Below are 23,983 nucleotides of genomic sequence, written 5' to 3'. Positions count from 1 at the left end.
CGCCTTTAGTAAGGCATAATTTTGCTTTTTTTCATTCATTCATCATCAGGCAGAAGACGTCCACTGCTGGACAAAGGCCTCCCACAAAGATTTCCACGACGATCGGTCTTGCGCTGCCCTCATCCAACGTATTCCGGCGATATTGACCAGATCGTTGGTCCATATTGTGGGCCTACCAAGACTGCGTCTCTCGGCCATCTGTCCGTGAAACTATGTGCCCTGCCCACTGTCACTTCAGTTTCGCAATCATTTCGACTATGTCAGTAACTTTGGTACTCCTACAGATCTCCATTGCCCTCTGAACGACCATGATTTTTCTCATAAGGCCCATAGTTAGTATAGTTTTGTATTTCATGTTTTTGGTCTGATATTATTTCAACGGAAAGGTAATAGAATAGTTAATAATATGAAACGTACCTACGCCACAAATATACATCACATTAAAACCTTTTTCCTAATCACAGTGAAAGTAAAAAAATTGTAAGTAGACTATTTGATGTAAAATTCAAATAATGACGTTTGTGATGAGAAAATGAAGTTTTTTGACATGCAAAGATATGCAAATGAGGTGAATTAATAAATATCCAGTATGGGGATGTAAGTATTTATTATATTTTTGAATATCTAATTCAGTTTATTGTGAAATAGAGAAAAATATTAATCATCGCATTTTTTTGTTACAGAATAAAATCGTTTTTGTAAGTTGATACTTGAACTTATTTGAACACATATTTTATAATGACCCTGAGTTAATCTAAAACTATTGGAAAAAACTTATAATACATTTTTATTTGGTAGGAGAAAGGACCCCGGGACACCTATTAAAGGATGGGTCCCACGGATCAAAAACCTACTAATACACCACTTTCGAGGCATCTTTGGAACTTTGATACTAATCATATTAATAATATTATTTTTGACTTCGGAAAGCCTATTTGGAAAGGTAAGTAACTTAAGAAAGTTTCATATAAGGTTTTTGATTGCAAAAAAAAAATTAAGATTTTAATAAATTTCAATCAATCATTTATTTACATTTAATTTTTCAATACATTCAGTAAAAACACTATATTATGTATATTCAATGTGAGATGCAACCAAATTACTATACAAGTAGCTATATTTTTTACTATATATATATTTATTATAGTCTTCTATATATATGTGCTTCAAACACAACTTTATTATGGTTAACTGACTTAAAATATTGCAAGTAGTACTAACATTAATTATTGTAAATTTTTACCATCATAGTAACACTATGAAAAATACATCATTATTTAATTTGAAATTAATAATATGCACATTTTTTATATATTTATTGGTTAGAATATTTTATATGAATCAGTAATATTTTACGCTAAAGGATATTTTAAATTACAGCTGTATAAATCGACTTAATTATAACATAATTTCTAAATGATGAAACAATTTAATTGCTCTAGAGCTGAGCTAAGCCGTTTTTTTGTATACGTTATATAATTAATAGTTCTACAAGAGTACACTAAGGGAATGTACCCAAAATATTTGTTACAAGTTTCGAAAAATTTGCGACGTAAATAGTTAAAATCCGATTTAACAATTGCCATTATAATTATTATTGTATTAATAGAATTGAAAAAAACATTCAAAAATATCGAACTGTAGAAATTATTCGTTAAACATCATCTTTAACAATTTTATAGCTACCTTTTTTTATGAAAATAAGGGATGAGACGAGCAGGACGTTCAGGTGATGGTAATTGATACGCACTGCCAGTTACAATGCAGTGCCGCTCTGGATTATTGAAAAACCCAAAAATTTGCGTCCGTCACTTTGAGATATAAGATGTTAAGTCTCATTTTCCCAGAAATTTCACTAGCTTCGGCGCCCTCCAGACCGAAACACAAAATTGTTTACACAACACTGCTTCACGGCAGAAATAGGTGCCGTTGTTGTACCAATAATCTAGCCGGCATTCTGTGCAAAGAAGCCTCTTACTGGTAAATAAAGTGTATCTGTGTATGTGATGTAATACTTCTTTACTATGAGGTGGAAAATGGAAAACTACTAAACGTATTGGGATGAAACTATGACCATGATTGAAGTAGCCCTTTGTCATATTTTTTTTTACTTTTGTATATTTTTTTTCCTTAGCAGCGAGTTGTGGCCATGTTTAACTTGTAGGTCACATGAATGATATGCATTAAATTTCAACAGGCAATGCATCCCGTGACATTTATGTGCCTATGGATGGTGGTATTTTGGCTCCTGCAGCCAATAAGCGTGCCAGCCACCGGATTTATTCCAATTTTCTTTCTACCTGCGACTGGTATACTATCAAGCACTCAGGTTTGCAAGTGTTACTTCAACGTAAGTGATTTATTTCTTTAACCGTTTTATAGTTAATTTTTCCGCGTGATCACGTCTTATAAATCACGAAAAAGCATGAATCATTGTCACGTTCCGCTTGAGCCAGGCGTGCAGCAACAGAGGGTACGATCGGCCTAAGGTGTGGTTCATTGTAAAAAAATATATTAATTAACAAGTGCAAATAAATGTTAATTTTGAAGACCCGTATAGCCCAGTAGTTAGTGACCCTGCCTACTGAGCTAGAGGTCCCGGGTTCGAATCCCGGTAGGTGCATTTATAATATGGTAATCATTTATAATATGATGAATATGAATGTTTGTTTCCGAAACATGGATGTTCATTTGTATTTCCGTATGTTTACGTAAGTATATTGTATTAAATAAATCGTTGTTTTGCACCCATAGTACAGGCTATGCCTAGTTTGGAGCTAGATACACAACACTTCCCTTAAAGCATCGCCTAGTATCGGAATACTGGGTCTCAAAATCTCGAGCGATTGCCAATTCCGTGGCCATCTGGAGTGCAAAGCCAAATTGGCTTCCAAGAAGCTGGGGGTCGTTAATAGAGCACGGCAATACTTCAAGCCGGCCCACTTTCTAGCGCTCTACAAAGCGCAGGTCCAGCCACACACGGAGTATTGCTGTCAGCTCTGGTCTGGCGCACCTTAGTATCAGCTCTATCCATTTGACAGCGTGCAACAAACGAAGCAGAGCAGCTCAAATTGTCGGGGACCACCCAGTGCTCTGTGAACGGCTGGATCTCTTGGCGTTGCGTAGAGACGTCGCTTCATTGTGTGTCTTCTACCACATTTATCACGGGGAATGTTCCGAAGAGCTGTTTAACTTGATTCCTGCCGCCGAATTCCACCTTCGCACGACACGCCACAAGTTAGGATATCATCCCCACCATCTGGATGTGTGGCGGTCCTCCACAGTGCGGTTTTCAAGGTGCTTTCTTCCTCGTCCTACAAAGCTGTGGAATGAGCTTCCTTGTGCGGTGTTTCCGGGACGATACGACATAGGTGCCTTCAAAAAAAGCGCGTACACCTTCCTTGAAGGCCGGCAACTAATTCTAATTTCAAATAAATCTAATTAACCAATTATACAAGACAACGATAGTTCATTTCTTGATAATAATTCAATTCAATTCATAAAGGATTTTTTATTTTCTTATGACGATGATTATCTTTTGATGTCACGTAAAGTTATCCTCCGTAAACTGATTTAAAAGACAACCAATTTTTTTATAAGTGACGAGATGAGATAAACGGTCACCTGATGCTCAACATCAAGTGATACAATGCAGAGCCGCTCGAGATTCTTGAAAAATCTCAATTTTGAGCGATATCGCAATTTGAAACAATCTCACTAGCTGTTGCGCCCTTCAGACAGAAACATAATAATGCTTACACATTACTGCTTCACGGGAGAAAAAGGCGCCGTTGTGGTACCCATAATCGGGCCGGCATCCTGTGCAAAGGAGGCTCCGACTGTAGGCCAGTAGTCATGCACTCTCTACTCTCGAGTAACCTTATCAATAATTGTATGCAAGACTAATTTTTTGATTTTTTATTAAATGCACAATTGTTTCAAGGAAAACATTGCAATATTTATCTTGTCTGGAATGGTGCTGTTACTACTAAATTTGTCGGGAATGGATAAACGTATTGTGTTGAAATTGCTGTGTTGCGGTGATGTTAACAAATTTACTGGGATAAGGTATTCAAAATTTTACGTTAAATAAATTATTTATTAATGACAACTATTAAAGGAAGATATTTAAGGACTTACTGTTTTCTGGATTTATTATAATTTATGTTTCATGCCAAGACATTTTCGAATTTGTTTTAAAACATTATTTTTAATGATTTTTAGCATGGTGGGAAAAAGTGCTATAGCAGCATTTTTTCTGTCGATGTTCTGTAACCGCCTACTTTTGACGTCTGTAATAGTTCAATATATTACGCCAGCATATCAAAACTTGCAGGTAAGTCATATTATAGTTATTTATGCAACTGTTGTGTAATCATGTGATACTATATCTATATACTACTATCTATATGCGACTGCTGCACATTTTCAAATAAAACTCGGCGTCCCAAAAAATCAATCCGATTCAAAACTTACATTAAACCTCTAAACTGCATATGAAGTCCTGGTACATGTTACTAGGATGACACATGATTTCAACCGCTATGAAAGACTTAACTATCAGCGCTTGCATATTTATGTTCTCATGGTGTCTATGTAGTAAAATGTCGTGCGCATGACGTCAGAATTTATTGAGATATACTCGTGTCATATATATAAGACAGTCCCTTCTTCAAAGATGATCGCTTGGTACCAAAACACAGTACAATGCTACCTATCTTATTTTCGTCATCATCATTCTCATTTCATCACGTTAAATCTTATGAATTTGTGTGTCGTCTCTTTTTCTGTCGCTTTAAATCATTTTAAGAGAACGTGTAATGTATTCTATCTCATTCTCCGCCGGCTGAATCCTATACATTTACCTGTTCGTGTCTCTATCGTCTCGCTTTTTCGTTTCATCGAATTTCAAATCACAATCAATTCACAATTATAATTATATATCTATTACATATCTATTCTAAAGAAGTTTCACTTCAATAACTGACTTTGTTTACAAATAAAATTGTTTAATTTTAGTCATATACATCAAGATATCGAGCCACTGAGCCCAACTATGATGAAATGAGATACATCGTGCTTAGCTGTGTTCAAACTTCAGCTGCTATTGGTAAGTAAATCATATGAAATGATCGTGAATTCCGACAATTGGGGCGATTTCATCTAACATCAAATGTGTTTTCTTTTAGATTAATAATATTTTCTTCTTTGAAATTACTGTTCAATTAATATGTTAGCTGCTTCAATAGCATACATTTTATTCCGTACCCAAAGGTTAAAACGATCCTAAAGAAATATCCTATTACTTCGACTCTGTTGTCCATTCCTCCATCGCTCTGTCCGGCTACTAACAGGCTGTATTTCTCGAAACATGATAGACAGACAGTTAAAATTTACACACATGATGTATTTCTGTTTCTGCTATAACAGCAAATACTAAAAAAATATTATAAGAGATATTTAAGTAGACTCCTATACAATTTTCATTTCATTTAATATATTTGTTAATAAATATCTGGACGACCGAGCCTTGCTCGGATTATTAAGAATGTACAAAACATGAACAAAAAAAACTAATAGGACATCTGGATTCGAACCGGGGTCTTCTGCTTTTCGGATCACCCATCTGAGCTATAATATCACTCTTGGAAATAGTGGCGAAATTTACCTTTGTATTCTAATGTTATTGTAGCTGTTTCTTTTTAAAAAACGGATAAAACTACTTTTTTTTAATTTAAACCTAGCTAAATCGACTTATCGCCCACGAAATCCCCTGTATACTAAATTATATGAAAATCGTTGGAGCCGTTTCAAGAAAAGCTCGTTTAAAGACATAAGATTACATACATTGTTCTTGATGTCTTATATAAATCTACAGTTTCAGTCTCAAAAGCGGAAACAAAGAGACACCACCTTTAATGTATTAAATTCCTCTGGATGGCTCGCTAGGTAACCCTGTGCAGAGCCAACCAGTGATTACCGTCTGCTATGTAATTTTATTAAATGTTAGCCGAACGGTGCCGAATAGCCGAGTGGTTAGCGAACCTACCTACTATGCTAGAGGTCCCGGGTTTGAATCCCGGTAGGTGCAAGCATTTATATGATAAATATGGATGTTTGCTTCCGATTCATGGATGTTTTTATGTATTTATGTATGTTTAAGTAAGTATATCGTATTCAATATATCGTTGTCTTGCAACCCATAACAAAGGCTTTATATGCCTAATTTGGGGCAAGATAATTTGTTTAAAAAGTGTGTCAATATTAGTATTATTATCTTGTTATCTTTTTTTTCATGTTAATAATGAATAATAGAACTAAACTAAACTTTACAATAAACGTGTTTTTTATAGTTGACGATGTTGAAATTTTTATATAGATGATGTTTTTATATATAATAGGTACGGAACCTTTCGTGTGCGAATCTGACTCACACTTGGCCAGTTTTTTCTATATTTTATATTGTTATTTCAGGTGGCACGGCTATTCTCCACTCCTCGTACGCCACTCTAGCAATGCGTGCAATTTTCGAAAGGTTAGTTATGTAACCGATAAAAAAGTATCTTCAGTGGACAAGATAACATAGCTAAAATCAAATTAAACATCCTACTACTCAACAGCTGAATAACTAAGTGATCGGACAGCCTGGGACTAGATTATGATTATTTTATAGCAATAGCATCATTGCTACAGTGTCATCACTACAATATTATCTATTTATTTTAAAAGAGCGCAAAAAAGAATGCTGGGAGAGTTTCTTGCGATGCTTCTTCTCTCTCAGAGCTGCATTTGTTTCCGAAGCGGTAGTAGTATCTAGTTTATTTAGAAATGACATCAAAAAGAATTTTGAGAAAATAAATACCTTTTTATGCCTTGCCTTTATGCCTTTAATGTGTGTCTCGCATTTAAAGTTATTTCAATAAATACACATATAGGTTTTGTTTAACATCAATATATGCCTAGAATATCTTTGTTCACAGCATCAATGGAAGTGGTAGTCCTTATCCCGACGTTTTCAGTTTTACGCAGTATTTTATATTTGCGTTTCCGTTGGCTTTTGGAATTTTCATTTTGAATACTGGCTATCATATGGTTTTGATCAATAGGTGAGTCATACTTGACTAAATAATATTCATATATAGATTCTCAGACCTACTAAATTCATCGTACTACAATAATTATTGTAAGTATTGACCCATTGCCATCTCGCAACCCTATAGCGGATTTGTGGATGGAACAGAATAATATAAAAATCGCGATACAAAAATACGGGTTGATCGTAGAAGGTTGAAAATTTATTAATGTATTTTTTAATTTTGTATTATAAAAAAATAAAAACAAAATTTTACGTCCAAAAAAATAAAATAGAAATTTAGGGGTGGACCCTTAACATTTAGGGGGATGAAAAATTGGTAAAAATCAGTAAAGCCGTTTCGGAGGAGTAAGATAACTAACATTGTGACACGAGAATTTCATATATAAGATTTATAATTAGATACGTAAGACTTTAACGTTTACAAGATGTAAATCGATTGACATTGACCCTCATCTAGATTTGATAATTTTGTTTCTTCTTGATACTGATAAATATCAAGAAGAAACAAAATTATCAAAGACTTAGAATAGATTCACGACCGTTCCCAATATACAGATAGATAGAGACAAAATACTACCTTCTACTGTCAGTAATTAGCTGTCAATAATAAAAAGGAAATAAATCATATATGTTTTTGATTTGCTTAGGAATGTTCTGCTTACCCATACATTTGTAGCTAGCACATTCGCTGTAGACTTCATTATCAGGTGGCATCTTTTATTTTATATGCCATTCAATTTAATATGGCGTCTCCATGAAAACCGTAAAAAATATAAAAAAAATTGTTACTTAAACACGGTGGTACATATCGATCTGGTTACCGTTATTGCTATAGTTTGGTTGAACGTGGAAGAATGATTCTTGAGTTTATCACAGAACAAAGTGTGTCAATGAAGTATATTATTTTATTTTCTCTTTTTAGAGTTACCAAGAAGAATATGAGCATAAGTAGTAAGACAGAAATGATGAATTCAATGCTAAAATACAAGAGTACAATACCAAAAAGCGCTACGTGCCATGAACTGGTAAGTGTCCTAACACTGGCTCCTAAGTTATATTGTATATTCCGTTATTAGGGATCCGTAGCCAAATGGTAAGAAACGGCACCCTTATGGATTCGTCATGTCTGTCTGCCTGTCCGTCCGTGTGTTACAGCCACATTTTTCCGAAACTTTAAGAACTATACTGTTGAAACTTGGTAAGTAGATATTGTATTTTGTGAACGGCACTAAAATAAAAATAAAAACAAAAAATTTTGTGGGTTCCCAATACTTAGAACTGAAACTAAAATTTTTTTTTCATCAAACCGACACGTGTGGTATATCCATAGATGGGTCTTCAAATTTTTTAATATCGTTTTTTTCCAAACTGAACAGTTTGCAGGAGAGACACTTCCAAAGTGGTAAAATGTGTCTACCTCTGTTATTTTTAAAATAAGAGAATGATAAAACTAAAAAAAAATTGTGATGTACATTACATGCAATATTCCACTAAAAATGGTTGTACTAGATCTAGTAAGTAGATTTTTTTTAATACGTCATAAATCGTAAACCGCAATTTACCTTTCATTCATTCAATAGTATCTTTGGAAATATTATTAGTCAACGTGGAATATCCTTATATTAGATTGTTTAGCTATCACAAGCCTATATATGCTCGGATATAGTTAGATCTAAATCCCATCATTTAGGTAACTTATTAATATGTTTACTAATCAATAACTTAATTTTGAAAAAATACACTGGTATTAAAACATCGATCAAAGTTACAACGAATTTCAAGAAATTTTATATTATGTTACTGGCTGCTACGAAACCCTTCATGGGCGAGTTCGACTCGCACTTGGCTGAATTTTTTATTATATAAAAGGTAAAGTAACTTTGACCTTGACAAAAATTGTATAAGTGTTTCTGTAAACAGAGTTGTTTACAAAAACATATTGTGAGACATCTTCTCTGAATGTTCACTTTACCGCGCTCCATATGCTGTATGGAGCCTAGTATTTTAAAACTTAAACAATTTTAAAAACACAAAATTTTCATTAGTAAATCTGCATATAATAAATTTTCCTGTAACAATAATATTTATAGCAAGAGTAATGGCAAATAACATAAAATAAACGAATTTATTGAATATACATAATTATTATGATAATTAATTAAAGAGTTTAAAATGATATAACTTTAAAATTATCTTGTTAACTAGTTTATATTGAAAAATGAATTTATTGTGTCTTGCGTCGGTCTGGATTCCCGGATGACTATATCTGTAAATACTTAAGCATACAATTTTCATATTATAGCCTGTTGATTGTTATAACAGAAATTTAATTGTTATAAGATTTTGTGTTTTAAGACTTAATTCGACAAATGAAGCTCTGTACTAATGTGGGTACTGCAACTATATTATTATATCTCGTAGAGCACTTGAAGTAAGCAAATACAATCAATTTTTTCCTTACAGCTGACGATTTTTTCGATCTTTCTTTATACACTTGCAATGTTTGGAGTTTCTTCACAATCCACCTTTCTGAATATACGCTCTCCGCAGTTACCGAGGTAAGATTGAACAAGTGCATAATATATGATACCCTTTCTTCTCAGAGCTTTGACTTTTGCTAAATTAAGTATTTCTGAAATCTCAGTTAGTGTCCAATGAATGTTAAATATTTAACAGTATATAATACCATTGGGAGGCTCCATTGCACAGGATACCGGCTAGATTATGGGTACCACAACGGTGCCTATTTCTGCCGTGAAGTAGTGATATGTAAGAATTATTGTTTCGGTCTGAAGGGTGCCGTAGCTAGTGAAATTACTGGGCAAATAAGACTTAATATCTTATGTCTCAAGGTGACAAGCGCAATCGTAGTGCCGCTCCGAATATTTGGGTTTTACTAGAATTCTGAGTGGCACTGCATTGTAATGGGGACGGCGTCTCAATTACCACTATCTGAACGTCACGCTCGTATCGTCCCTTATTGTCATAAAAACAATAAATTCAATGTCTATCACTTACTCTCTCTGTCTGTCAAGATGTTTTTTATTATGTATAACAAAAATACAAATGAACCTTCAAGGCCGGCAACGCTCCTGTGATTCCTCTGGTATTGTTAGAGAATGTGGGCGATGGTGATCACTTAACCGTACGCTCGTTTGTCCTCCTTTTCCATATAAAAAATATTTCGTCAATTTAAACATTTACGTGCATAAACGTTTTATTTATTTAAAACAGTTGTAATTATTCAGTTTTATTTCGAAGCTTTGTTAAAATGACGTTTTATATTTGATAGTATTATAATATTTTCAGATTACGAGAAGCGACCGTTGCAGCTCTGTTTGTTTTACTATTGCATGTGGTACCGAGGTCTTGTGGTTTCCCCAAACTAGTGAAAGCTAAAAGTGAGTTCATACTACTTTTATGAAATTGTTCAAACACTATCACTAACAAACTAAATTATTATATGTATATTACAGCCTATGTAAGATACTCTATTTGATTGAAAAGACCGGCCGTTCAGTTTCTTGTATGTTCTTCTCACGAGCTCAAATTTTTCCGAATATGTCGTAAATTCAGTAATTTTAAAGAAATATTTATAGTGACTATTCAAAAAGCTTAGATTAAGCTTAATTGAATTAAGTTTATTTGACTTTGACTATGTGTCGTTATTTTGATCGGTATATTTCCAGCAATTTGTTAACCAACACTTACAATGCAGCTAGAGCGGTACGTCACTCGAAAGGTTGGCTCAATTGGAAAGAGCACTCGCACGGAACGCGGTTTCGAGTCCCGCATCGTTCACAAATTTTTGTATTCAAATTTTATTTGAGTTAAATTTTAACTGATAACCTTGTTTTAAAAATGTTTTTATTTGAACTTAACCGCTTGAATACTGCTTTAGAAATAAGACTTTTTTTTCAGAAAGGAGTGAATTAGGAGTGTTGAAACCTGAGTCAGCGATATTGTGGTGGAAATACGTTGACCGGAACAGTAATTATGGTTACATTTTTTTAATAGGCAAGTAGCTTATAGTATTGTCTCAATGTTTCATAGTCGTAAGCTTAAAATATTCAATTTTTTTTTGTGTCATCAAAGATCAACTCATCTGTCAAAGACATAAAAATCCCAAAAGATCAAGTATAGTAACTAGACTAATTGATAGCTTCCGTCTCACTCACACGAGAAAAAGAAAAACTTATGCGAGTCTTATGTAAAGAAATGAGATAGAGTGATTAGATTTTTTGATTCGCCATGCGTGCCGGTTTTTTCAAGGTCAGCACACCAGGTGTGCTAAACAAACATGATAGCGCTGCACAGAAAACGTGAATTATCCACTATTTATTCAATATCAGTGACTTTTAAGTGGAATCGAAGGAAATATGGTGCGATGTTGTGTTTTATGATGTAAAAGTGATAGTGAAAGTACACTTGTGTTATATTATGTACCTATTGTACCTATATACACAGGATATTATCTGTCTTATGTTGGCCACCCCAAACCGACGTCTAGTTACTATAGTTGGTCTATGATCTTTTATATCCAATGTCATCAATGGTTTCCAAAGGCACCGTCGTCTGTTACGTTATTATTAATACACTGTTTACTCGGCTGCAATTTCAAACTCAATTCAAATATTTCGAAAAAAAAATAGTCATCCGTTTAGGAGCTAAATTAACTATTATGATATATTTGGATACTAAGCAAAGACATGTACAGTAAATAAAAAGATGGTTTCACACGCAAACCGATTTACAGTGGTACTAAGGATTGTCCTCAATCGTGAGCTAATCTTACTTTGAAAATAATTTATTTATTTTTTATTTATTTATAAAGGCTTACCAACTAAATACAATTTATTAACTTATGCACTAAGAATTAAACAAATATAATAAAATAGTTTAAATGTACTTAAATTATAGGTAGGCACAACATTACTATAAGAAATACATGTGATATTTTAAAAACTAAAATCTATGAATTTTGGAGAGCAATACAAATTTGTTTTTCAAAATTAAGAAAGTTTGAAAAGAAGATATCAGTGTTTTCATCTATATTAAAAATACAATTATATAATTGTAACATTAGCTGTAGAGGAGAGTTTAAGCCATAATTACTGTGGTGGAATTTAATGTGCATTGGGGAAAAAGTACTAAGCCGACAATTGAAGGCAGGCACATGCAAACCGATTTGTGATAAAAGCGAAGGATATCATAGCTTAAAAGTTTATGTAAACACAGCAATTGTAAAGCATTTCTACGTATTCGTAGAGACCTCATTTGAAATGTATTTAATCTATTCTCATAGCTATCATTACGGATATATTTATTTGCAACAAAACTTAACTTTGAAAGAAACTTTTTTTGTACAGATTCTATTCGTGATATATATTTTTTGTGATATGGGCACCACACAGCTGAGCTATATTCTAGATTAGATCTGACAACAGAGTTGAAAAGTATCTTGAGTGGTAAAATACTTCTAAAATCTTTCGTATTACGGAAAATAAAACCTAGCATTTTAAAACTCTTACGAACAATGTGATCTATATGTTTGTTAAATCTTAGTTCACTATCTAATATAATGCCTAAATTTTTAAAATATTTTTTTTCAGCAATGTACACGTCATTTACCTTGTAACTAGTTTTAAGTTTAATATGTTTTCTGGAAAATTTTAAAAAGTTACATTTGCCTTCGTTCAGTTCCATACTATTATTTTGACACCATAAGTAGATATAGTCGATATCATCTTGAAGCATTTTTTGGTCCTCAAAACATTTTACCGTCCTGTATAATTTTAGGTCATCTGCGTATAGTTCATATTCTGATTTTATTAATTTAGTGATATCATTTATGTATAAGGTAAATAATAAGGGGCCTAAGTGTGAGCCTTGTGGTACCCCGGATAGCTGATAAAAATCCCGAGAATGATAACCACTAACCTTAACCACAAGTGGTCGAGAAGCCAAATAAGATGTTAACCATGTCAGTAATTCATCCGATATGCCATAGATGTCCCTAAGTTTCTTTATTAGTAGGAAATGGTCCACTTTATCGAATGCTTTAGTGAAGTCGGTATAAATGACGTCAACTTCATGATTATTACTCATTTCATTTATAATTCTATTAGTTAAAATTAACAAGTTTGACGTCGTAGATCTTTTTTTTATAAAGCCATGTTGTTTGTCAGATAAAAGGTGCTTAGTTTGCCAAAAAAAGTGAGGATATAAAATTGATTCAAAGATCTTTGCAGGAGTTGATAAAATAGTTATCGGTCTATAATTAACATCACATTTATTACCTTTTTTAAAAATAGGCACTATTATGCCTTTTTTCCATTCCCTCGGAAATAACCCGTTACTTATTGAGGCGTTATAGATGTAACTTAGTGGATATGACAATTCTTTAGCACAGTTCTTATAAAATATTGGAGGAATTTCATCGCATCCTGCACCTTTATTTTTATTGAGTGATTTTAACTTCAGTTCAAGGTCCTTTACCGTAAAAAATTGGGTGTTTTGATTAGTGTTTGATTTATTTACTGACTCCGTGTTATACAAATAACACGGTGGCTGAAGTGGCTTATTATAAACCGAAGAGAAATAATCCGCAAATAGATTACTAATTTCGAAACCTCCATTGGCTGAATTATGATGTAACTGCATCGTGGATGGAATGGTACAAGTGTTGTTACGTTTAGATTTGATATATGTCCAGAAAGATTTAGGGTCGCTTTTAATGTTTTCTTGTATTTTTTCAATATAGCCCGAATAAGATTTATCTATAATTTTACGTGTTCTTTCTTTTAAAATATTGTATTGTATTTTGTCCATTTCATTATTATATTTTTTATAACGTATTCGATATTTTTCTTTTTCATTCAATACTTGTATAAGTTTATTATTAAACCAAGGAGGGTAATTAATTATTTCGTTTGTATTTTATAGGAATATGTTGTTTAATCAGGTCTTTTAAAATTGTGTAGTATTCGAAAACCATGTCATCGACATCTTGACATGTACCTTAAATATCTGACCAATAATGAATGAAACCAAATCAAAATCACTTTATTCATGTAGGTCACGGAAATGACACTCTTTTAAATTAAGATTTACATTTTCATTGTTTTACAAATCATTTCAATTACAATACCTGTAAAGTGATGCAACAAATATACACAAACGTCAAATAGTCAATGCTTCACACGAGTAAGTCAAAAAATGTAAATGTTTAATTAATACAAATAAAAGTTATTGAGTACAGTAGCTGCATCATCCACATACACCGTTAATAAGTAAATTAAGGTATTGTGAGTATTTTATAAGCTATTATAAGAAAATATATTAACTTTTAAGAATCTGAAGCGGAGCCTCCGGCAATAGGATCATCCTGCCACCATGAATGGTCCCAGCGTATCAACAACTCGTTGCTCTTTAGGCACTATCTCCACGAGCGATAAAATTTTCGTCATCGCATGAATCCAGTCTTTTAGAGCGAGCCTACACGCTTCGTCCCTACGGCGGCAAATGTACCGCAGTCGCACATTTAACTAAAAAAAATAAATCATTTATTTCGCACTTTTCATGTACAAATTAACATTTTATACTGACCCCCACACTAGGCGTTGTCTGTCTCGTGGGGGAAATAGTAGAATTAACAGAAAATAAAGATATACAAGCGGCTAGTGACAACAAGTTATAAAATAACTAAAATTTAACTAATCGTATAAATAAATTAATTAAAAGTAATTAATTCCTGCCGCCGAATTCCACCTTCGTACGACACGCCACAAGTTAGAATTTCATCCCCACCATCTGAATGTGTGGCGGTCCTTCACAGTGCGGTTTTCAAGGAGCTTTCTTCCTCGTACTACGAAGCTGTGGAATGAGCTTCCTTGGGCGATATTTCCGGGACGATACGACATGGGTACCTACAAAAAAAGCGCGTACATCTTCCTTAAAGGCCGGCAACGCTCTTGTGATTCATCTGGTGTTGCAAGAGAATGTGGGCGGCGGTGATCACTTAACACCAGGTGACCCGTACGCTCGTTTGTCCTCCTATTCCATAAAAAAAACAAAAAAAAAAAACAATTTTCATAGCATTTTCAATACTTGGCAATAATATCTCCTGACACTTTTGTAGTTTAGTTCAAGTGCCATCTACTGGAAACGTGCGTCATTAAATGTTCTTTACGTAAGCAAAGAATCTTACATGAAATAAACCACACTACATATGTCACTATTAACATAAATGTATGTATGAAATATTTATTAGTATGAATGTAAATGAACAACTTCGATACTACACTTGATAAAATTATATTAAATTATTCTAAAAATAAATGTATCAGTTTGTTACTTATAAAAAAAATATTTATTTTGTAATAATAATAACGCATCATTAAGTCTGACGAATGATAAAAATTGTCGACCAACTAACGTTAGGGTGTCGATTTTGCGTGATGATGTGCACGTGCAACGCGCCAAAAAAAGTATGTACCTACATCAAATGACCACGTGACTGTCGTAAAACTGGTACTCTCTTACCTATGCTGGATGGCTTTTTTTTTGAAAATATAAAAACTCACAAATAATGAAGTTAAGTTATTAAGCTAATCATCGATTTTAGTACATTCGGAGCTGACATAATATAAAACTCGAGTAAAACATTAAACATAAGAAATCACAATCGCCTATATATTATTCGATTTGAAGTGTGAATAGAATCAAATGAAATCTAAATAAATAAATAAAAAAAAAGTGGCGAATGGATAACAATACTAGAATAATAAGTTAGTTCTTATTGAGATTATTATTATTATTGTTTTATTATTTAAATAATATTAAATCTCAATAATTTGTTATTTTAGCTTGATATATATTCCCACTCTGTGACTTTCACACTCAATTCTGGGATACATAGTACAAATTAAATTTGCAACCAAATTATATACTACAACTAGCTGACCCGGCAAACGTTGTTTTGCCATATTGCGATGGTTGAAGGTTAATTTAAATTGAGAAAAAAAATATTAAAGCGAATATTAGATTGCCATCTTCCAACGGCGATTAAAAAATAGGGGTTGATCGTAGAAGGTTGGAAATTTGAAGTTGTATGTATTTTTAACGCAAAATACATACAACTTCAAGTTATAAAATAAAACGTAAAAGTCATGCCATAACAAAATATTTGGGTGTGGGTCACCCTTCTTATTTAGGGATATGAAAAATAGATGTTGACTGATTGTCAGACCTATCCGATATGCATACAAAATATGATAAAAATCGGTTCAGCCGTTTCGGAGGAGTTTGGTAACAAACACGGAGACATGAAAATTTTATAATATACTAGCTGACCCAGCAAACGTTGTATTGCCGATAATAAATCGCGATACAAAAGTAACTGTTGATCGTAGATGGGTGAAAATTTGAAGTTGTATGCACAAATTTAAAAAAAATAAATTTGGCATGGACCATCCTTAACATTTAGGGGGATGAAAAATAGAAGTTGTCAGATTCTCAGACCTACCCAACATGCACTCAAAATTTCATGAGAATCGGTTAAGCCGTTTCGAAGGAGTTTACTACAAACACCGCGACATGAGAATTTTATGTATTAGATAGAAGATATAATCTCGTCTAAATCAAACCTTAGTTCAGGACTTAGATACGGAGTAATTATAAATATTGAACATATTAATGTAACAGTTATGTATAATTTTAGGTGCCGGAGTAGCTATCCACACTGCATTGTTTACCAAGGGATTAACTATTATGAATTCAGTGCCAGGTGGCCTCTCCCCGTGTTCATTGTTATTAATAGTTGGAATAATAGCTGTTATCTTGGCTAACATAATGAGTGGTGTGGCGGCTTGTTGCTGCTTGCTACCGATTATTCTTAATTTGGTAAGTACAATATATATTACTTGCTTTTGCCAGTGACTTTACTCGCACTAGGTTTCATCCACAAACAGACAACGACGCGGACGGTGATCGAAAAGATCTTATTAGTTAATAAACTATTCCTGCCACATCGAAAAGATCATATTAGTTAATAAACTATTCCTACCGCATCGAAAAGATCATATTAGTTAATAAACTATTCCTGCCGCATCGAAAAGATCTTATTAGTTAATAAACTATTCCTACCGCATCGAAAAGATCATATTAGTTAATAAACTATTCCTACCGCATCGAAAAGATCATATTAGTTAATAAACTATTCCTGCCGCATCGAAAAGATCATATTAGTTAATAAACTATTCCTACCGCATCGAAAAGATCATATTAGTTAATAAACTATTCCTGCCGCATCGAAAAGATTTAGTAAATAAACTATTCCTACCGCATCGAAAAGATCATATTAGTTAATAAACTATTCCTGCCGCATCGAAAAGATCATATTAGTTAATAAACTATTCCTACCGCATCGAAAAGATCATATTAGTTAATAAACTATTCCTGCCGCATCGAAAAGATCTTATTAGTTAATAAACTATTCCTGCCGCATCGAAAAGATCATATTAGTTAATAAACTATTCCTACCGCATCGAAAAGATCATATTAGTTAATAAACTATTCCTGCCGCATCGAAAAGATCATATTAGTTAATAAACTATTCCTACCGCATCGAAAAGATCATATTAGTTAATAAACTATTCCTGCCGCATCGAAAAGATTTAGTAAATAAACTATTCCTGCCGCATCGAAAAGATCTTATTAGTTAATAAACTATTCCTACCGCATCGAAAAGATCATATTAGTTAATAAACTATTCCTACCGCATCGAAAAGATCATATTAGTTAATAAACTATTCCTGCCGCATCGAAAAGATTTAGTAAATAAACTATTCCTGCCGCATCGAAAAGATCATATTAGTTAATAAACTATTCCTGCCGCAAGCTATTTAATAAAATAAAACGTATTTTTAAGGAAATCCATAATAGTCTTAGTTTTACCAAAAAAACTAAGGAATTAATTAAGTATTAATGAAATATCTAAGGCGTCCATCTTTGCGGCACCTCATTGTTTATGCAATCTATATGCACAATATTACTGTACGTCTATGGGCCGCATTAGTACTAATGATAATAATTATAAACAGAAAAGGTAATTTTTTCCCAAAATCACTTCATCCGCCAAATTTATTTTAGGTCTTTGTCTATTTGTCAGTATTCCAAATTTGATTTCGATATTCAGTGATGTATTGGGGCAGACTCTACATAATATAAAGTGTTTTTTTAATTGTGTATAATGTATTGATTATTATTAATGTCTTAGATCATTTATACGTCTAGATAGATTTATACGTAGAAAAAAAAATTTACTTTAGTACTAACCTCTATTTTAAGCAATTCACGCACACTAATACAAAGTATCATACAAATTGCGAGTGTAAGATGTAGCTTGTCACGCACACTAAACTAATATTCCTTTATCGGTTGTCTAACAGCAAGAGACTGTCTAGATGTATAAATTATCTAAGGTTAATGTTAATTAGTTTGTAAATTATTAACACCTTAACCATCGAGCACAGCGGATTTACGTGATATTGTTGTGTGTGTTACGTTGTGTTGTGCTTCTGTGGTCAGCCATAATTGGGACTTCAAATTTTTAACCAAATATTTCAAGCACAGAATCAAATTGAAGATAAATCTTGATAAATATATATATACATTAATAACTAATGAACGGATTTTAATGGGGATGACATCATGGAGTGCAGTTTAGTCCACTTGAGAAATAGGTTTTTCTTAATGAAAATAAGGGACGAGACGATCCAGACGTTCAGTTGATGGTAACTGATACGCCCTGCCCATTACAATGTAGTGGCGCTCAGGATTCTAGAAAAACCCGAAAATTGTGAGTGGCACTACAATTGCGCTCATCACCTTGAGACATAAGATGTTAAGTCTCATTTGCCCAGTAATTTCACTAGCTACGGCGCCCTTCAGACCGAAACACAGTAATGCTTCACCACAGAAATAAGAGCCGTTGTGGTACCCATATTCTAGCCGGCATCCTGTGCAGAGGAGCCTCCCACCTTCGGTAGTTTTTATTTTTATTTGGGACACATAATTATTTTTATTTCCAATTGGACAAATTTTCTATGAGAGAGTTTATTGACGCACGGTTTGACAGTTCTGCTGTGAAACAATTTTATTATAATAACAGGGTACCATTAACAAACAGTAAAAACATTATAAAATATTGTCGACAAATTCTTCTTAATCATAGATCATGCAAAATCACAATTGATAAATATCTGAAGTCATTGGACTACAATGAGATCGAAAATTTACTGAAAAATCTTATTTGACCAGTAGGCACAAAGGCATTTCTTCCCCTCGGGTTCATAAATACAGTACACAGATCACCCTTCACACATACACAAATCCCTACACATTCACCATACACACATAACAGTCATAACGTAAATATAATATAACACTTGATCGATTTTGAACACAATCAAATACCTTGTTGTATAAGTTTGCTAATTTCAACTACACGCACCTAAATATGGCTGATCTAAGGACGATTAATACTATCCTTTCGTGATACAGTTTTACTAGTACGAAACGATAGGGTTAATCAGTTTAATGACAGCCACTAAGTTACCTATAATAATGAAAGTTAACTTTGAATAATAATTAGTTATATTGTGTTTAGTTAATTGTATAGGTTAAAAAGCTGATAATGGTTGTTTCCATATTTCAATAAAGATTATTATTATTATTTTAAATCATAAAAAGCAGTATTTTATTTATTATGTACAGAACAAACTCTGTCGGGTCAGCTAGTACTTTATAAAGTCTATTTATATTTCAGATTGTATCTTCACTGGTGACACCAAACATCTACAGAATGGCACTAGCTGTGGGGATTGGATCTTCTTTTGGTTTCATGTTTCCATTTCTATACACGCCAGCTTACTACGTTCACTACGAGGGAAAAGTTCCAATACACAAAATGGTTCGTTTATGCGCAGTTATTCTTATAATATTTTTATGACACATATAGGTATCATTCAGTAGGCATATCAGTTAATATAAAGTATGGGTACAAAATATAGTTAATCACAGATCACGCATTGAGACCGCTTATATAATATTCTTCTTCTTCGCGTGCCTCTCCGACTAGCGAAGGTTGGCGGTCAGCTTTGTAGTTTCAATTGTTTGTCCTTCGCGAGGCGAAATAGTTCTGCCGCACTCGCGATGCCAGTCCACTCTCGGATGTTGCGCAGCCAAGACTTTTTTCTGCGACCTACGCCTCTTCTTCCGGCAACTTTTCCCATCATAATGAGTTGTAGGAGTTTGTACCTCTCCTGCCTAAGCACGTGCCCCAAACATGCGACTTTCCTCATCTTGATAGTTTGCATGAGTTCGCGTTTTTGATTGACGCGGCGCAGAACTACCACATTTGTGACCTTGTGGGTCCAACTTATGGCCAACATACGTCTATATGCCCACATTTCAAAAGCTTCTATACGTTTTCTGAGGTCTTTTTTTATAATAGGGACCTAAAACAGTCTGCAACCTTCTTTAGTTTGGGAGTTACTTGCATTTACTTAAGAAAATTTTACTCGCAGGCTGGGTTTCACCAACTAATTTTAGCAATAACAAACATGTATGACAAATCAAATTTGAAAAGAAATTTAATGAACGATGCGGGACTCGAACCCACGACCTCTCGCTTTCCGTGCGAATGCTCTCCCAACTGAGGTACCGTTCGAGTGACGTATCGTCATAAAATCTTGTATGCTTTGTTCAACTCTCAGGTTGAAACAAATGATTTAATACACCAGTGTGATCACACAAGTGATCACTTCAAATTGGTTAAACATGTATGAGTTAAACCGTCCAATCTTCGGCGGTTAAAGCTAGTAAGTATAATAGTTAAACAGCGATCATTTAAAAGTTGATATTAACTTGATATATGTTTCACTTTTTATTTTTTTACTCTAGTTAGTATGCGAAGTTATGCGAAGGAGTACAATGGTGCAACACATTCCTCTGTCTATGGGTCAGCGTTAATGTAAAAGTTAAATTTGACTTAAACCTTAACTATAAGATCTAATATAATGTTGTATTTTTTTTATTTTATTTATTAACGACAAATTAGTGGACGCAGTAACTGATGGTAATTGATCACTGGCGTCCACATTATCCTGCAATACCAGTGTCATCACAGAAGCTTTGTCGGCCCTTCAGGAAGGTACGCTTTTTTTTTTAAGATAACCATTGTGTCGATCTGGATATCACACGTAAGAAAACACAATTCTATTTACAGGCACTGATGAGTAGAAAGGGCATAAAAGGCATTTATTTTCTCAAAATTGATTCCTTTAGAATTTTTTTTGATGTCATTTCTATTACACTAGATACTACTACTAAGTATGTTTTGAAAACCGTTATGTCGAGTAACGCCACTTCAAGATGGCGAGAGTGACAGCTTAGAGCGTGTGGTACGATGGTAGAGAGTCCCCGTATATTAATATGATATTTATATATTCGATATGACACCCTATGTTGCGACACCACTACGCACCGCCAAATGATGCTGTTAATAAATTAACACTATGTTAATATCTTTTCAGGTAATATACTCCATCGGCTCCTTAATAATATGTATTCTTCTGCTGTGGCTTGCTGTATGCTATTGGGCACCGATACTCTTCAGCGATACGGGTGTTGTACAAGTAACAACTCTGCCACCAGAAGAAGCAGCACCTCCCGCCGGAGGAGGCTAGACAGATTTATTATAATAAAATAAATAAGCATCTAAAACTGTTTATGAGATTATTGGGCGGTGGAACATACCATAGTTCAGACTTAGTAAAGTGTGACAGCAATCTTAGGGCTCATACTCACTAGCGGTTAGATGTTTGTTCGATTAGTTTGAGCAGCAAACTACGATGTTGAATCGCGACAAGCGGTTTGTCCGCTCGAAAGCATAGTACTGTTGGCCCATGAACAAAACCGATACAGACAATTGGGGTTGTGGCCTATTGATATTCCCCAAAAGAAAAAAATCCAAAAGATTATTTGTTTTGTATATAACCAGAAAACATAAAGATTCTAGTTAGTTTAGAAGTTCTCTCCAAGAACCATAAAGAAGGAGTATAAAGGTTATTACTATCATTCTAACATTGTCGCCATTATATATCTTAATTATGCTGCTCCTTGACAAACTTAGCTTCCTACCGTTGAATTTCAAGAATTAATTTCTTTTTATGATGTTTAAGGCTAAACGTCTGATGAACATGATCTAAAGCACCCATGAACTACTTATATATAAGTACATATTACAAACTTATATATAAATGTAAAACTACGGCTAGCCGCACACTTTTATAATAATGTCACAGCTTATAATTTGTATAGGGTTGGGTACAATGAAAAGCTGTTAATTAGCTTTTGACAAAGCGGCCTACCGCGCGGCTAGCAACCAATGGTAACCGCTAGTGTGTACAAAGCCTTAATGCCTGCCTCGATGTTAGTAAAAACAACTGAAATACAATATGTTGTCGGTCGCTGCATTGTCACTGTTTCATGATATTTTTGATGAATAAAATAGTTTATACTAAAGAAAATTGATTGAAAAAAGACATAATATGATGCAATTTTTAAAAATATATTTAATTAAATTAAAAGTGTAACATAATATTTTGTGCTAAACACTGGGTCCAAGCACATCATCACAGCTTTCAAAATCAACTGAACTACTTTTAGACTGAGCCATAATCAATGAATTCAGGTGTAGAACTAAAAATCTTAATATTTTTCAACTGTTAATAAATATTTTTACTGATTCTGTTATATATATATATAAACATGTACCACAATGAAAGATTTTTTGGTGTATTTATATTATTTTTAAAAATTATAAATAAATGATCTGAAAATATAATAAAACTGAATTTTATTTATTCTAATATTTACTAAATCGTATTAAGCTGTACGACCTTCAACCTCTAATACTAAATACCTATACAACAGCATAGTATTTTCAAAATTGGAAAAAAGGAGATAGACAACTGAATTTTTTCAGAATAATTATTGGCCCAGAGTTGGGACGGATACAAAAGAGGATGTAAATACTACGTAAGAGGCAGGACTGTAGTAGTAAAAATCGAAATTTAGTTTAGTATGAAACGTGCAGTGGTTTGACATATATTTGAAGTAGTAGTAATTACAGTATGGCGATCTTGGCGACGAAGCATAATCCGGCTAAATTGAATTAAACTTGAGAGTTGAACAAAGACATGATCAAGATTTTTTTTTTATTATTTATGAACTTTTCGAACTCGAACTCTCGAACGGTTGGCTTAGTGGAAGAGCGCTCGCATGCGTTCCATGGAACGCGAGAGGTCGCGGGTTTGAGTCCCGCATCGTTCATAAAATTTTGTTTTCAAATTTTATTTGTGTAATTAATCCCAGAAGTGAGTTTTATCACTGTAAAAACAACAAATTATTCAGTAATTCCTAATCTATACGCCATTAATTTCACAGCCTTGCGTTCTGTCCTTGGACATAATAGAAATGCACATTGGCGTATTTCATTTTAAGCCTCCTCCTATTAAATTGATTTCCGGTCTGCATCAGTTGTATATTAAATCAATAGTGATTAAAATATCACCACGTGACTAAGTGACCAAAGTTATCATGAAGATATTTTAAATATGACGATGGCTGGTCCATGCGTCGACCCGTGAACGGGTGCTGCTTTTGGTGCTAGGTCCACCTGTTACAGTTAATAAAATATCATTGTATTTGTTGGATGCAATTACTAAATGTCACAGTAATCACGACCATCATTTTCACGAAGAATCCTTACACAAACAATGAATTCAAGCTCAAAGAAAGGTTGATGCATTAAATATACGA

At 33.6% G+C, this 23,983-nt stretch overlaps 1 protein-coding gene across 2 annotated transcripts; it reads left to right on the top strand.

The window, feature by feature from the left end:
- Nucleotides 1-479: 479 nt before the first annotated feature.
- Nucleotides 480-23,011, top strand: LOC126969550 (protein I'm not dead yet-like). 2 transcript variants are annotated; one of them, XM_050815059.1, is made up of 16 exons: nt 480-597; nt 684-698; nt 799-943; nt 2,198-2,350; nt 3,944-4,068; nt 4,225-4,336; nt 5,020-5,110; nt 6,475-6,535; nt 6,981-7,106; nt 8,019-8,121; nt 9,560-9,654; nt 10,406-10,497; nt 11,018-11,086; nt 16,818-16,999; nt 19,926-20,069; nt 21,694-23,011. In XM_050815059.1, the coding sequence occupies exons 1-16, from the start codon at nt 590-592 to the stop codon at nt 21,844-21,846; spliced, it is 1,674 nt and encodes a 557-aa protein (XP_050671016.1). In that variant the 5' UTR covers nt 480-589; the 3' UTR covers nt 21,847-23,011. The 2 variants fall into 2 exon arrangements, with proteins under 2 accessions (XP_050671016.1, XP_050671015.1); XM_050815058.1 differs by having other exon boundaries at nt 11,018-11,113.
- The last annotated feature ends 972 nt before the right edge of the window (nt 23,012-23,983 follow it).

Source organism: Leptidea sinapis, chromosome 18, assembly GCF_905404315.1.
Source record: "Leptidea sinapis chromosome 18, ilLepSina1.1, whole genome shotgun sequence".
NCBI classification, from domain to species: Eukaryota; Metazoa; Arthropoda; class Insecta; order Lepidoptera; family Pieridae; genus Leptidea; species Leptidea sinapis.
Note: the sequence above shows the minus strand (reverse complement) of the source record. Positions and strands in the feature narration are given on the sequence as shown.

Bases quoted from the DNA above. Each gene is read 5' to 3' on its own strand.
- LOC126969550 (XM_050815058.1), top strand. The intron at 5,111-6,474 runs GTAAGTAAATCA...TTGTTATTTCAG, and splicing joins TCAAACTTCAGCTGCTATTG to GTGGCACGGCTATTCTCCAC. The intron at 17,000-19,925 runs GTAAGTACAATA...TTTATATTTCAG, and splicing joins TACCGATTATTCTTAATTTG to ATTGTATCTTCACTGGTGAC.